Source organism: Triticum urartu, chromosome 1, assembly GCF_003073215.2.
Source record: "Triticum urartu cultivar G1812 chromosome 1, Tu2.1, whole genome shotgun sequence".
Classification (NCBI taxonomy): domain Eukaryota; kingdom Viridiplantae; phylum Streptophyta; class Magnoliopsida; order Poales; family Poaceae; genus Triticum; species Triticum urartu.
Genome location: NC_053022.1, coordinates 437,695,964 through 437,712,696, shown reverse-complemented (window position 1 = coordinate 437,712,696; position 16,733 = coordinate 437,695,964). Strand labels below are relative to the sequence as shown.

Here is a 16,733-nt window from a genome sequence, read left to right as displayed (position 1 = left end):
CATTCCCCCGTTGCCCGACGCCGTGGCGAAGCCGCAGTACTTCGCCAAGGAAGTCGAGGTCGTGCGCGCCTCCCTCACCGACGCCCAACTCTCCCTCCCCCAATACGCCGCTGACAACCACGCGGCTTGGGCGGCGTATTTTGAGCGCCGCCAGCAGCAGTGCTTGCCGTCCATCAACGGCGCGCCGGTGGTTGGCGGCCGGCAGAACAGCGAGGGGCACCACCTGTGGTGAGGCGTCCCCGGCCGCACACTCGAGGGCGTGCTGACGTACCTCGAGGGCGGCAACGACCCGCCGTTGGCGTACCCGGCGAGGGCGGCCGCCCCGGCGCAGCACCGACGCACCGGTCCATGGGCGCCAAGGAGGTTCGGGTCCTCCTCCTCTTCTTCCTCCTCCCGATCTTCATCGCACTCCTCCGGCACTCCGGCCCTGCTCGGCGTCAAGGCCGAGCCCGCGACGGAGACGCCGCTCGGCCGGCGCACTCGCAGCGCCGGCATCGTCATCAACGAGGGCGGCCGGTGCGCCTGCTCGTCGGCTCCTCCTCCGCGCTTCGTCAAGTCAAAGATGGAGTCGGGGCTCGCGCCGGTGAAGACGGAGCCGGGGCTCGCGCCGGTGAAGACGGAGCCGGGGCTCGCGCCGGTGAAGAAGGAGCCGGCCGCGCCGGTGACGACGGAGCTCGACGACGACGACGTGGCCCTGGAATGGGCGCGCAGGGACTCCATAGCTATGAAGAAGGAGCGCCTGAAGAAGGCGAAGGAGCGCCAGCGCGCCGCCCTGCTTCGCTTCGCGGAGCATCGACGCGGCCGCGACGAAGGCGGAGTCGTCGTCATCTGCGACAGCGACGACGACGACGATGCGCCGCCACCAATCCGCCATGGCGACGCCGGGCAGGGGTCCAGCAAGGGCGCCCGCGTCAAGGAGGAGAAGGCCGACGACGACGATGGCAGCGACTTCAGCCAGTTTTTCCTTTAGATTAGTTTATGTATATGAGTTATGCAATGAAAATCCGCGAACTTCGCCGAAATGTGCCGAAATTTATCGTGTTTGGCCGAAATTTATCGTGTTTGGCCAAATTTCATCATGCTTAAGCCGAACTTCGCCGAACTTCTTTTATTTTAAAACGTGCCTGGGGGCGGCCTTGTGGCCGGCGGCTGGGGACCAACTCGCCCCCAGGCCCAATTTTTGCGCCGGCTCATCCCCAGACAGCGATTTTAGGCGCCCCCTGGGGGGTCAACGGCTGGAGATGCCCTAAACACCTATGCATTGGGGTTTTGAGTTGTTAAGGTATTTAATGCACTTAGCACCTTATCTAAGCACCTTTGCATTAGAAGAGGTCTTAAAAGGACAAAGGCTAAAAGAATGGAGCAATGTCAACTCCTCGCATGTTGAGGATCCATTGTGCTTCGTACGCGAGACTCTGCTTTCCCCTTTCTCCACAAGACTAAACAAGAGGCGAGGCGATCAGGGGGGCCACCGTTTCTCCTCCGTCTGCCGCCGCAGCAACGGAAGGATTTGGGAGCCCCGGGTTTCGCTCCGACCTTGTAGTACACTACATACGGATAGTGGTGCATGCGCCGCGTCGACGAGCTGCCGGACGTGTCTTCCCGCCGGCCCTCTGCCACTCTTGGTTTTGTTCAGTCGACGCGCTGCCGGACGTGTCTTCCCGCCGGCCCTCTGCCACTCTTGGTTTTGTTCAGCAAATGAAACAACTCCCAGGCGATGCCCTTCTGATCTACTCCACGAGGATCCAAATGAATAACAAAACGGCTACAATGCCTAACTGTCCACATCTCAAGACATACTACTACACATACCGCAAAAAAGGCTAGGCAGACAATACAAGCATTACAACATTCTGGCGGGGGTTTTAGCTAGCACCCTAACAACTCCTGTACATGTTCTTCATCTAGTTGTTACCACTACCTTGATCCTGCATGAGTGCATTCAGTCTCAGCTTCGAGTGCATTTCGGCAGTAGCATGGGAGAAGTCGGTCAGGGCACGGAACAGCTCCGGCAGGTGCGCCCTCAGGATCGAAAGGGATTTCTCCCGAACTTGCTTCGACAGCTTGTTATGGGCCTCGACCTCGCTATCCAGCTTGCTTTTCAAGCTTTCCACGGCGAATCTCTTCTCCGAGATTGCATCCTTCTGGCTTGTCCCCTCACCGCTCTCCGGGTCATCAAATGTCCTGCGCTGTCCATGTTTGTGATACCACTCCTCAAACGCCCGAGCCTTGCGCACGTATTCCTTGTGGATTTGTTCACAGGCCTCCTTTTTCTTCAACTCCTCGTCTTGAACACCTAGTATGGTTTCCAGGACCGCCCGGAAGCTAACGATGGCATGCCTGGCAAGGTCATCGGGCAGCTTGGCTAGTTGCTCATTCCATGCTTGGAGGAGAGCCTTCACAGGAGGTTGCTGCACCCTTGGTGGCGATGCTACTTTCTCCTTTAAGCTGCTCTCTATAGGTATAAGGTTCAATTTCAACCAGCTGTAGAGAGCATTTATGTACTCCTTCTGATAGCTCATGAGATCACTAAAGTTTGTGTTCCACTTGTCTACAATATCATGCAGCTGACGCGTGTGGCTGTGGTGATGCGCACTTGTTTCGATGCTGGAATCAGAAATGTCAACTGACTTGAGATCCAACACAGTTTTCAGCTGGTTCGCATGATGCATGTGCATATCTTCCCACATTTTTGCCAGCCTGAAAAGAGAGCACCAAATGAAGCTTGTAAAGTTTAGCAGTCATGTTATTTGACTTGTGATGAACAATATTATAACCATGCTAAATTGGAAAATATTGTTGATGCACTGGCCAAAGCTCAATTATACTTAACTGACTCTAGCTACTGAACTGGAAAAGGCTATCAATATATACTAACTAGTGGCTCCTTTCGAGCCACCATGAATACTAGAGAAAAGTAAATCTAATCTGTTCATCTTATAGACAAAGGCAATATAAACCATTCAGATTTATGTGGGTCGAACAAGTCCTACCATGATAAAGGAGTCCAACCAGTTTACAGCACATTAGTATTACACAACACTTGCATGTGTCATGTCTCTAAAGAAACTGATCCAGGAAAAGGTCACTAGGTGAACTGGGATGCATGGGTGTGTCACTGGCAGATGGAAGGTAAAACAAGAGGTTAATGGGGAGAGGCAACAGCCAGTACGGGCCTGATGAGTTACTAATGTAGGCTTGTAGCCATTGGTTCATCATGTGCTTCAGATGCAGGCAGAGTAATTGAATCATTTAGGAACATAATGCACGCAAACTGTCTACCAAATTGGTCTGACAAATGTAGGTATCTTTCACCATACGGAAAACCAAGGAAACGATTACATATTTTAATAACAATAATGTGAACATGTTTTAGTTAAATTTGCTACTTTGCATTGCCTATAAATCCAAAGCCACATGCCCATGACAAAAGTATAATATCATACAAAAGGAAAAGCGAGATGCACACAAACGGCAGCCTAATAATAACAAATCGAATTTTATGAATATAATTTCATTTTTGCCATACAAGTAACGAAAAATAACTATTACATGCTTTAATGATAATATTTCAAAACATATCCGTAACTACGTTAATGCTACTCCGGCGTTTTCTACATGTATGTCCTCGTCCCATCATGCACACTGACCAGAAATGAATTAAATCTAAGAGCGAGTTAATGAGAAAGGCAGTAGCAATCTGATGCACGACAAAAAAAAAAACCATTATGCATCTAAATTACCTATCAGCAAGATCCAGCAGTTTTGGATAAAGTTGATTATCACGGAGATGCTGAATCTCTGAGACAGTTGAATCCATTGATTGCATATCAACTATGTATCTTGTATGCAAATGGGTTACAGCAGCTTTAGTTTTCTCCAGAACCTCAACAGCAGCATTATTTCTCTTTTGTCTATTTAACAAAGCAACCTTCCGCTGATACTCAAGCTTCATAATCTCACCAGCCTGTGCAATTCAGACATATAAGCTGTATTAGAGGGTACCAGGTAAAATTGGGAACGAAACGGACAACATGAATTGCTGCAGTATGCTATTGATCTTTAGCTGACTTCGCAGTTCAGGCTTGTTTTCATTCAGAAAAGATTTCTCACAGCACATACCAACTGCTGGGTATTGACACCTTTATTGTCTTAAAACATGTACACTAACTACCACAGTAGTGAGGTGCTTCTATGCTAGTTCAAACAAAAATGAGCATCAATGACAGAAAAGACTAGGCATATCCATCAACTTCGCCTGCTCCATGTTGTAATCAAGTACAGTTGCTACAAAAAAAATACTCGGCTTATCACGACAATATGTTTCAAGAAATATAGGCATGTCCTAACAAAATAACCATTGCAGCAAAAAAATAAAAATCCACGTAACACTATGGACTAGGCAGAACACCATGTCTGTTCCATTACACCAGGACTTAGAACACCTGATTGAACCTGAAATATTGCACATTGCATCAGGCCCTATTTTACTGTGTTGTCCCTAACAGAACCTGCATGAGGGTCCCACAGATATTTGAAATGGGAATCTGGCTCCACTGTTAGGGCTTGTCTTCTACCCTCCTCTCATTGATTCATTATCAAAAACCTCTCTTACTGGTGGGGTGGGCCTCAAACTTGGAAGCTAGCGACCGTACAGAGGCATTAACAGAATGATCTGGTGAAATGACCAGTTGCACTATAGAAAACACAGTTCTCCATCCACAAAATGGCCATGTCCAGGTTTTGGATATCTGCTTCGTCCGCACACATCTTATTCATTGACAACAAACACAGATATGGTGTCTTATTTGGAGGGGCCACGTCTTGGAAATGGCTTCGAGCTCTACCACCACCTCTCATGGGAAAGAAACAGGGGAAGGTCAAAATTTGGGGAATTTGGGATGGTCAAACACATGGCATGACACAGCATGGGGGGAGGGGATGGACAATGGAAGAGATGCAGTATGGTCAGTGCTGTCACAACCACCATGTCAGTGGGAGCAGGTAGAATAAATATATGATATGTGAGGCATATGCCACCCATTGGTGAAGAGTGGAAACACATATGCAGTGTCACAGGGCATGGTGCCAGTGCAATATCTTTTAGCCCGATTTTGTGTTATGTGAGCAGTTCTGAACCCGTGACACAAGGTGATTTCTCCTTCTGCATGGCACTATGCACAATTTATTATTAAAACTATCATGTAGCAAATGTGATAAAGCCATTGAGAACCAGCGATTCTAATGTGAACTTGAATACCATGCTCGGAATGATGTACAAATTTTTAGTAAATACATGCGCACTTGCATGTAGATTCATTTATCCTGAGAGAAAATTCTACAGTTGCTTTAACGCCCTATGGGTTACGAGTACAATAACTGGGTAACTTGATCATCATATCAACAAGTTTCTTGATGACTCAATACACGTGCAAAAAAGTTTTAAAGCCCTATCAGTATATGATAACATGGCCGGTGATCCATGTACATATGTTTGTACTCAGTAACTTGGCATGTGAAGATCACGAAAAAAAATCAGCACACTGCCACCTAATATCTTCATTTTCTACCATAATAAAGAGCGTCAAAATAAGAATATCTTCCTTCAAGAAAATTTACCGTATACTTTTGGGGACGTAACCAGACAGAATTCTGCATGTGGTTGATGCGGATTGATAGATACTATTATTTGATGTATAAGGTTATAGAATTTTTATCTCTTCAATTCTTTTGTATTTCAGGAAGAAGGCAGATATGGTTGTTTCAGTAAATCATCATAAACTTAATTCAAAACTACTTTAGAACATAAAAGTTCAAATTAGTAATAATCAAAAGAATGTCACCTTCACTTCGTCATACAGCTTTTTCTCCCAGGCTAAAATTTTGTCTATGACAGTTGCCAGAGTCTCCTCTTCATCATTTTCAAATTCATCCTTCCCATCATCACCATTTTGCATGCTTCTGAAGGATCTATTCCATGTTATTATTTTCATAACTCTAGCAGAATGATCGATATGCCCTGTCAAATATAGTAATCTTGATTAGAACAAAGTTGAAGAAACAGTTATTTTACACACCTCCTTACAAAAGTGCAGACAAGATATTGAAGAAAAACTATGTCACAATAAAATGACTTCTAATGGCCAAAGTAACCTAAAAGCACATGACGTGCCAAGACTTGACGAGGCTATTAATGTTATTACTAATGAACAGGTGCTGCACCGCCGACCGCCTGGCATGCCATGGGCTCCAACACCATGCTTCTTGCATCGTTTGCTGCCAGTGCCCAGAGACGATGAACCACCTGCTATTGTGTTGCTTCTCTAGGCAGGTTTGGCAGGTCCTGGCCTGGCTGTGTATGCCGTGTGCACCCCCCGACCACGGCTCCTCCCTCCTGGACTGGTGGCAAGCGGCTAATCAGAGCATCCCACTGCCCATGCGCAAAGGCCTTGCTTCGATTGCTCTCCTCCATGGATGATCTGGAAGCACCACAATGCTTGTGTCTTCGAGAGCGCCCAACCATCTGTCAGCACCCTCGTGGCGATGATCAAGGAGGGAAGCGGCAGCGCTCTGGGCCAAAGCAGGGCACCTCAAGACTTAGTGACACCATACCACAAACCTGGGATGTACATTAGTTCACTGTCTTTTGATAACCTGTTGTCCCTCTTAGGAGGGTTGTAACTCAAACTCTGCCTTTCAATGGAAAGAAACGCAAATGTCTCTTTACGTTTTCTCGAACAATTACTAATGAACTGACAAAATTCTGTGCATGCCATTGAAGTGGCTTAACTAGTCTCATCACTTGCACGTAAAAGAAATTAATCAGCATGTTACAGAAATGAGTGCATGGCCCATGAAACTAACCATAAGAACAGTATTATTTTGAAACTTACACATAACACTGCCATCTAGTCTAGTCTGGCGACAGTGGTGCTATATTTTGGTTCTTTTTCCTCTTTGTTCTTCTTGCTTTAGTCAAATTACATTCAAAATTTTGGTGAACTCGTCTGGAGAGTACTTAATGTCTCTCCTCGAAGCAGATCAAAAACCACATCTTCAACCAATCGATTAACTTCAACTAGTCTTTATTCTAAGGTCAGCATCCCTCACGAATTATTTTACGTGGATCCCCATGTCCCTTCCACAGCCTCACTTTCCACCAATCACCACCATCGTACAAGACTGCAGACAGCAGCAGACAACCAGACCAATTCTGCTTATCGCTCTCGGAGTAAGTCCGACACAGTCCACTGGGACACAATTTATATGTCAAGACAGCAAGTCTGGTTGAGTGTGGCAGCAAGGGCACGGATCGGGCTGCTGTTGAGCACACAAGAAAAGGCTAACCCATATGATTTGTTTTTATCTTAGCAACATATGAGCATCCAGCTAATGTATCCACAATCTCTAGCTCTTTTAAGAATTTTCATGTTTGTTTACATATATAGTTGGCACTTGGCACTGGGAATGGATGAACACTTACACAGAGACATCCTCTTACAACAAAACATACAATAAGTAACAGTTAGCTTATGATCTCTAACATACTCGCTGATGTAAGTAAAGGGGGAAATAAGAACTAACATGAACCAATGTTGTGCTTCTAATGTAACAGAAGGCGGAATTGGTGAGATAATACTCTCTCCATTCCAAAATATAAGGTGTATTGGTTTTTTCAAAAGTTAAGCTTGTGCATGTTTGACCAAGTTTTTAGGAAAAAATATCAATATCTGCAAAATTTTGTATACCTAAATTTTGTGTTCCATGAACTAGAGAAACAATACCGTCTGCCGAACTCTTTGAACCTAATAGAGGGCAAACATACAGGTGCCTATCAAACATGGGGGCCTAACTTGATATATAAGGAAAATATGCAACATTAACATAATAAGTCAAATTCAAACCAATAGTCCTTCATTCTGAATGATTGCCTGCTAATTTGCTAACAAGATGTGTAATAAATTTTTACCATCCTCGATTAAAATAATAAGTCCATATAAATTTGAGGTGTTAAACATAAAACTAGATAACTCTGTTCCTACTTCTACTTTTATGGTTCATGCCATACTATCATGATTCTTCCACCATAATGAATCCGCAATTTTTCACCTCATTCATTATTTCAAATATACATGGTACTGATCTACTGGATATGAACTGAAGTAAGATGAAGACAAGACAAAGACAAGACTTCCCTGAGCATTGGACAAGCAAAAGTTTCAGATCCCATACATCACTATCGTTGGCTCCTCTGTTGTAAATTTCTAGCGGTTCTTCACTTGGCCATATACCATTTTTTATTGTCAGCACATTTTCCGTAATATACACCTCGGATGCTAACAAAAAAATGTAACATTTATATTCATGACACTTCAAATTTTAAATTGAACAGGTTATATCCTAGAATGCCATTTAGATGCTAATTCCCATAAATTAGAATGCCATCCAATGGGTGCATTGGAGACAGATAAGCACGATTTATAAAGATACAAGTGTTTCACGTACGACACTTTTTGTTGTACGATCCAGCTGTGATTGCTAATCTAACGGTGTGATTTGGGGTGCCGTACCAAAATTGTACGTCAGTCGTCGTATATGCGTAGCAACGTTCTATAGATATATATCCGTTCACTTATAGACTTATAGTCAAAACAAACAATCATGCCATGCAAACCAATAATTGTACCCGAGAACCACTTTCAGCAGTTCAAAATGAACACTTATACCCATAGCTTGGTAGCAGTTACAAAAACATCCCGTGCATCGGCGAGTGGACAAGGGCAGCTCATTCCACTTCTCTAGCAACCCCACAACCAGCACCTGTTTTGGACCTCTCTCACCATCAAAGAATCCATCACATCACCATCGCCATCACAAAATAAGATCAAACAACAAGCAGGACAAAGCCAACCACTTTAGTCTAAAACATCCAACATTGCAACTAGGGAGGAGAATCAAGCTACTGACCTCTAGTGTCGGCGAAATTGGAATGGTAGTGCATCCTGTTCGCCTCCAGCGCCTTGGAAACCTCCCCGGCGCTCTCCGACGCCTTCAAGAACCTGTCGTCGATCTCCGCAAGCACCTGCAGCAGGTCTACGCGTGGCACCTCGGCGGGGACAACCTTCCCCGCCTTCCCCCAGCCGCCGACCACCGTGACCGGCGGCGCGGACTCAGTGTGCTGGTGGTGCGCAGACTTATTCTTCCCCTTCCCCTTGCCCTTGCCCTTCTTCTTCTTGGACTGTCCAGGAGCCTTTGGCGGAAGCGACGGAGGCGGTGTGACCATCTCCGGTGTGCGCGGCTCCTCCTCATACTCCTCCCGTGGCGGCACAACCGCTTGGGGAGGGGGCGAGGACGGAGGACGCGGTGGCGAGGCAGGAACGTACTTCTCGTCCTCCGGCTCCGGGACGATCTCCTCGTCCTCGGTGGCAATAGACGCCATTCCCTCTTCCATGGAGAAGAAGTAATCCCACGTGTCAACCCCGGTCTTGGGGTCAATCGGGGGCGGGGGCGGGGGAGGGGGAGGCGGCGGTGGTGGCTGGGGGGTCACCGGCGTCTCCGGAGGCGGCGGCGAGACGGGCGGCACCTGCTGGCGATGGCGCAGCCTCCGGCGGCGGTCATCGAGACGGGCATCGTCCTCCTCGTCTTCCTCCTCCTCCATGTCCGCCTCATCGTCCTCCTCCCTAATGGAGTCGCTGTGGAGCATGGCGGGGCCCCTCCCCCTCGCGACGGCCTTGGGCGCCATGGGCATGCTCATGGAGCGGTGGATCTTCGCCGGGGAGGGCGAGAACTCCGGCAGCGGCGGCGGTGGCGGGGGCAGCGAGTCGAGGGGCGGCGGCGGCGGCATTGCCTCCTCCACCGCCGCGTCCGCGGAAGTCGCGGCCGCGGCCCCCGGGGCGGCCGGGCCGGTCCCGCCGGCCGAGAGGCTGGCGGCCTTGGACGGCTCCGCGGCGGCCGGGGGCGGCGGCGGCGGCACCCCCTCCCCGTGCGCGAACTCGGAGAGCGCGGCGCCCGTGTCCCGCAGCGAGAAGGCGTAGGCGGAGTGCGCGGCGGCGAAGGCGTTGCGCGCCGCCACGGCCGCCTTCATGTACTGGCGGCGCTCCTTGCATCGCGCCACCGCCTCCTCGTTCTCGATCCGCGACTGCGCGCACCCCATCTCGTCGTCCCCGGTCTCCACTCCTCACTCCTCACCGCATTGCCAGCAGCAGGCAGGCGCGGCAGGGCGAGTGGATCTAGGAATACTGGTGTAGTTTGTTGGTTGCGGTGTTGGTGCCCGGCCCGAGGCGCGGCAGCGAGCGGGGGGCGAGGGGCTCGGTGCCGGTGGGGGTGGGGGTTTAACGTCCGGTCCACCACCACCGGCCCGCTGACACGCCGATCCACGCTTGACCCCTGACCCGCACGTCAGTGGGTTGGTGGACACGGACGGGGGATGGATGGCCTCATCCCCTCATGGGGGCTGTGGACCGTTGTCAGTGGCGGCCTGGCCCTGGCCCTGCCCCGCGCGTGCCGCGTTTGCGTTTGTCCTCTCCGGCATGGGGCGCGGCCCGGCCTGGCCATAGGCGGTAAGGTGAAACGCGAATACCTGGAAACTTCGGGGGATGGGGCGGGCTTTTTTCACCGCGCCGAGTCACCTGCTTTTCTAACTTTTCGTTTGTTCCGCTGCTTTTCGGGGCGCTGTCTGTCCCAGGGTGGGGCCGGCGCGTCACTCATGGGAGAGACTCGAGACGTTGGGGTTTGGGGCTCCCTCCCTCTCTCTCCCTGCCTGGCTTCTGCGGGGTACCACGTGGGGCGCGTACCTTCCTGACCCCACACGTCGGGGGGCACGTGTGAAGTTTCGCTCGCTCTTTTGTCTTTTTTTTTAGGGACGCTCTTTTGTCTTTGATTTTGAAGAGAGGAGGAGAGAGCGGGGGAGGGTCGGGACGGTCCAACAACTCCAACGGCTCGCCGGGACGGACAGCGCGGCCGGCAAACTGAATGCGTGGGACGGTGGGTGGCCGTCGACGACCAGCGGACACTACTGTGGTGGCGGCAGTCCTCGCGCGCCACTTTCCTTGGAGTCCTTGAGCGTAGCTGGTCTGTGGCGCTCAGCAGCACGCCCAACGATCTGAGGAACCCTGTACGACCGCGGAGATGCTGTTACTACAAAGGATCCAATATTTGTTCATGGATACCTGCAACTGCAAGATGCATCTTCCAATGCAGTAGAAGCCATATTGCTATCAAAATCCAGCCATGCTGAGGAATCCAATTTCTTTGAGTGATTTGAATGTCTCTAAAACTTTTGACCTTCCTCCACTGAATGATGATAGCATGCGGAGAGCTATATATGGCGATCGCCGATCTTCCTACACGATCTTTTTCCAGAGAAGAGGTGGAGCTGATTTTAAGTTTGATTCTCGGTTTGATGATTTGGAATATGTTCGCCAAAAGTGTGATAGAAGGACCTTGAGGAATTTTATGCATTTCCAACTCTCTTCCTTGTGCAATTCTCCGAGTTGCTTCTCAAGTATCCTTTTTGTTCTTCATGTTTTCTCATTAGCCAGAAGCCTATAACCTTGTCGCCCTTCAGAGGAGATCTTACCTTTGCAAGAAGATAGTACACTCGCATCAAGAGTTCTAAAGTTTATTCAAAGCACGTGTTTGAAAAAAAAAAACTTCATCCAGTGGGTACTATACAAGAACGACTTTCTAAATGTACGAATAAACATGTCTATCCTAAAGTTATACTTACATGACATTTGTCATTTTGTTGGACCAGGTCATGTGATTCTTACTGATAGTCAAGCGTGCAAACGCCAAAGTTTGGTCTGGATGAAACCCGAAAGTGGATGTGGAAGGTAAGCTGGCATCAAATCATCTCGTTCTACTTAATTTTTGCAATCCCAGTAGTGTTTAGTGTTGGATAGTTGGATCTGCTATATCTTGCCGACGCGTGAGCTTCACTCTGATGTATCAACCCTTTTCCTTTGGCAGGGCAGAGGCAGCATGACGCATAATTTTAAACAACACTTAATAGTATACCAGAAGCTCCTGCATTTCGTCGATGCATTTCATCAATATGTCATGGACCGAGTGAGTTGAGACGGGTTTGACTCATTTAATTATAAGAAACTATGACTGTCTCAACTTGAACTTGCTTCTTTCTTAGCATGTGTATCATTGTGTGTGGACAGAGCTTTGTGATGGCATGGCATCTGCGACTACATTGGATAAAGTCATGGAAGTTCATGAGGCATATCTTTCTTCTACTCATAGACAATGCTTTGTGGCATGGCGTCCTCCTTTTGGGAGATTTTCCAAATCCATTTGGTAACAAGGGCTTGCAAATTTGGAATGGGATCCAAAAATGTAAAGCAATTTTCAACCTGGGCGTGAAATTCTCTATCGGAGATGGTAAGGACACCATTTTTGACTCTCTGGGTGGAATGCGAACAAACCTCTTTCCATATTATATTCGAGCTTGTTTGACATTGTGGCTCATCCTTAGGCTATGGTATGCAAGGTTTTTGCTACAAGGGTCGCTAGTGGGTTTTCTTTGATCACTTTCGCCCGAGGAACAAAGTGCTTTCGATTCTTTTCATGCATCCTTACAACAAGTTTCCCTCTCCTCAAACTAGTACTCGATCATCTGGGTGTTGGAGCCATCGGGCAAATTTACGGCGTACTTACGCAAAACTGGTATGTGGGCTAAGGTTAGGTTCGTCGGGCCTCTTTGGGCCTCTTGGATTCCTCCTAGAGTTTGTATCTTCCTTTGGCAGGCGCCCTTGACCGTTTGCCTTCGTCTATCAACCTTTAAAAATGTCATAGTCCGGGCAATGGCTGTTGCACTCTTTGTGGTGCCACAAGACACCAACCACATCCTATTTCAATGGGTCGCGGCCAAATTTCTTTGGAGTTGTGTTCGTGATTGCTTTGATTGCAACTGAACCCTAATTCCATGGTCGGTATCGTCACGCTCCTAAATACTACTCGCGGTCAACATCATACGCTAGCTAGAGCGGCTCCCTGGTCGTGCGACGGCAACCGACACCCCCATGGTTGGTGACGCTGGTGATGGTGGGCATGGCGGCAGCCGCGGATCTGGATGCCACCCAGATCCGTCATCGATTCTTCACGTGGATGGTCGGCGGCGCGATGAGGGCTCTAGTGAGGGCATGGAGGATCTCCGTCAGAGTATCGGCGGCGACATACATCTTCATGGCGAAGCTCTGCGCGATTCCAGCCAACCGCAAGATAGGACGACACGGACTCCGGTGAAAACCGCGCCTGACTGCGATCTTGGCGAACAATGGCGGTGTCTCTAACGTTGTTTCCTTCTCGAGGCATCGTTGTTGCAGGTCACGTCAACTCGATTGGGATGTTTCGAGGGAACCCTAGATCGGGGTCTACCGGATTGGATGATGATGGCGCCTTCGGTGTCGTTCTCCCTTCATTTTGGAGCAAGTGCTGGCTGGAGCGGACTGTTGGGGAACACAGTATTTCAAAAAAATTCCTACGATCACGCAAGATCTATCTAGGAGATGCATATCATTGAGCGGGTAGAGAGTGTCCATGTACCCTCGTAGACTGAAAGCGGAAGCGTTTAGTAACGCGGTTGATGTAGTCAAACGTCTTCGTGATCCAACCGATCAAGTACCGAACGCACGGCACCTCCGCGATTTGCACACGTTCAGCTCGGTGACGTCCCTCGTACTCTTGATCCAGTTGAGGCCGAGGGTGAGTTGCATCAGCACGGCGGCGTGTTGACAGTGATGATGAAGTTACCGACGTAGGGCTTCGCCTAAGCACTACGACAATATGACCGAGATGGAAAACTGTGGAGGGGGGCACCGCACACGGCTAAAGATCAACTTGTGTGTCTATGGGTGCCCCCCTCCCCGTATATAAAGGAGGGGGGGAGGAGGGCCGGCCTCAAGGGGTGCGCCCAAGGGGGGATTCCTACTCCTAGTAGGAGTAGGTTTCCCCCTTTCCTAGTCCAAGTAGGAGACGAAGGAAGGAGAGGAAGAAGAGAAGGAAAGGGGGGCCGGCCCCCTAGCCCTAGTCCAATTCGGTTTGGGCTAGGGAGGTGCGCGCCACCTCTTGGCCTGCCTCCTCTCTTCCACCACTAGGCCCATAAGGCCCAATAACTTCCCAGAGGGGGTTCCGGTAACCCCCGGTACTCCGAAACGACCCGGACCATTCCGGTGTCCGAATGTAACCTTACAATATATGAATCTTTATGTCTCAACCATTTCGAGACTCCTCGTCATGTCCGTGATCTCATCCGGGACTCCGAACAACCTTCGGTACATCAAATCACATAACTCATAATACATATCGTCATCGAACGTTAAGCGTGCGGACCCTACGGATTCGAGAACTATATATGTAGACATGACCGAGACACATCTCCGGTCAATAACCAATAGCGGAACCTGGATGCTCATATTAGTTCCTACATATTCTACGAAGATCTTTATCGGTCAAACCGCATAACAACATAAGTTGTTCCCTTTGTCATCGGTATGTTACTTGCCCGAGATTCGATTGTCGGTATCATCATACCTAGTTCAATCTCGTTACCAGCAAGTCTCTTTACTCGTTCTGTAATGCATCATCACGTGACTAACCCATTAGTCACATTGCTTGCAAGGCTCATAGTGATGTGTATTACCGAGAGGGCCCAGAGATACCTCTCCGATACATGGAGTGACAAATCCTAATCTCGATCTATGCCAACTCAACAAACACCATCGGAGACACCTGTAGAGCATCTTTATAATCACCCAGTTACGTTGTAACGTTTGATAACACACAAAGTGTTCCTCCAGTATTTGGGAGTTGCATAATCTCATAGTCATAGGAACATGTATAAGTCATGAAGAAAGCAATAGCAATAAACTAAACGATCATACAGATGGGTCTTGTCCATCACATCGTTCTCTAATGATGTGATCCCGTTCATCAAATGACAACACATGTCCATGGCTAGGAAACTTAACCATCTTTGATTAACGAGCTAGTCAAGTAGAGGCATACTAGGGACACTCTGTTTGTCTATGTATTCACACATGTACTAAGTTTCCGGTTAATACAATTCTAGCATGAATAATAAACATTTATCATGATATAAGGAAATATAAATAACAACTTTATTATTACCGCTAGGGCATATTTCCCTCAGTCTCCCACTTGCACTAGAGTCAATAATCTAGTTCACATCGTCATGTGATTACACACCAATAGTTCACATCTTTATGTGATTAGTTCACATCTTCATGTGACTAATACCCAAAGGGTTTACTAGAGCCAATAATCTAGTTCACATCGCTATGTGATTGACACCCAAAGAGTGATCATGTTTTGCTTGTGAGAGAAGTTTAGTCTACGGGTCTGCAACATTCAGATCCGTATGTATTTTGCAAATTTCTATGTCTACAATACTCTGCATGAAGCTACTCTAGCTAATTGATCCCATTTTCAATATGTATCTAGATCGAGACTTAGAGTCATCTAGATCAGTGTCAAAAGCTTGCATCGATGTAACTCTTTACGACGAACTCTTTTATCACCTCCATAACCGAGAAATATTTCCTTAATCCTCTAAGGATAATTTTGACCGTTGTCCAGTGATCTACTCCTAGATCACTATTGTACTCCCTTGCCAAAATCATGCTAAGGTATACAATAGGTCTGGTACACAGCATAGCATACTTTATAGAACCTATGACTGAGGCATAGGGAATGACTTTTCATTCTCTTTCTATTTTTTGCCGTGGTCGGGTTTTGAGTCTTTACTCAACTTCACACCTTGCAACACAGGCAAGAACTCCTTCTTTGACTGATCCATTTTGAACTCCTTCAAAATCTTGTCAACTTATGTACTCATTGAAAAGAACTTATCAAGCGTCTTGATCTATATCTATAGATCTTGATGCTCAATATGTAAGCAACTTTATCGAGGTCTTTCTTTGAAAAACTCCTTTCAAACACTCCTTTATGCTTTCTAGAAAATTCTACATCATTTCTGATCAACAATATGTTATTCACATATACTTATCAGAAAGGCTGTAGTGCTCCCACTCACTTTCTTGTAGATACAGGCTTCACCGCAAGTCTGTATAAAACTATATGCTTTGATCAACTCATCAAAGTGTATATTCCAACTCCTAGATGCTTGCACCAGTCCATAGATGGATCGCTGGAGCTTGCACACTTTGTTAGCATCTTTAGGATTGACAAAACCTTTTGGTTGCATCATATACAACTCTTCTTTAATAAATCCATTAAGAAATGTAGTTTTGATATCCATTTGCCAGATTTCATAAAATGCGGCAACTGCTAACATGATTCGGACAGACTTTTAAGCATCGATACGAGTGAGAAAATCTCATTGTAGTCAAAACCTTGAACTTGTCGAAAACCTTTTGTGACAATTCGAGCTTTGTAGATAGTAACGCTACTATCAGCGTCCGTCTTCCTCTTGAAGATCCATTTATTCTGAATGGCTCACCGATCATTGGGCAAGTCAATCAAAGTCCATACTTTGTTCTCATACATGGATCCCATCTCAGCTTTCATGGCCTTAAGCCATTCCGCGGAATATGGGCTCATCATCGCTTCCTCATAGTTCGTAGGTTCGTCATGGTCTAGTGACATGACTTCCAGAACAGGATTACCGTACCACTCTGGTGCGGAACGTACTCTGGTTGACCTACGAGGTTTGGTAGTAACTTGATCTGAAGTTTCGTGATTAT

General features: G+C 47.7%; 1 protein-coding gene across 1 annotated transcript; it reads right to left on the bottom strand.

Moving 5' to 3' along the window:
* Positions 1 to 1,735: 1,735 nt before the first annotated feature.
* LOC125516855 (protein ALTERED PHOSPHATE STARVATION RESPONSE 1-like) lies at positions 1,736 to 10,292 on the bottom strand. The gene is made up of 4 exons (XM_048682149.1): positions 8,968 to 10,292; positions 5,844 to 6,019; positions 3,744 to 3,967; positions 1,736 to 2,700 (listed from the first exon to the last, which is right to left on the bottom strand). The coding sequence occupies exons 1-4, from the start codon at positions 10,151 to 10,153 to the stop codon at positions 1,905 to 1,907; spliced, it is 2,382 nt and encodes a 793-aa protein (XP_048538106.1). The 5' UTR covers positions 10,154 to 10,292; the 3' UTR covers positions 1,736 to 1,904.
* Between the last annotated feature and the right edge of the window lie 6,441 nt (positions 10,293 to 16,733).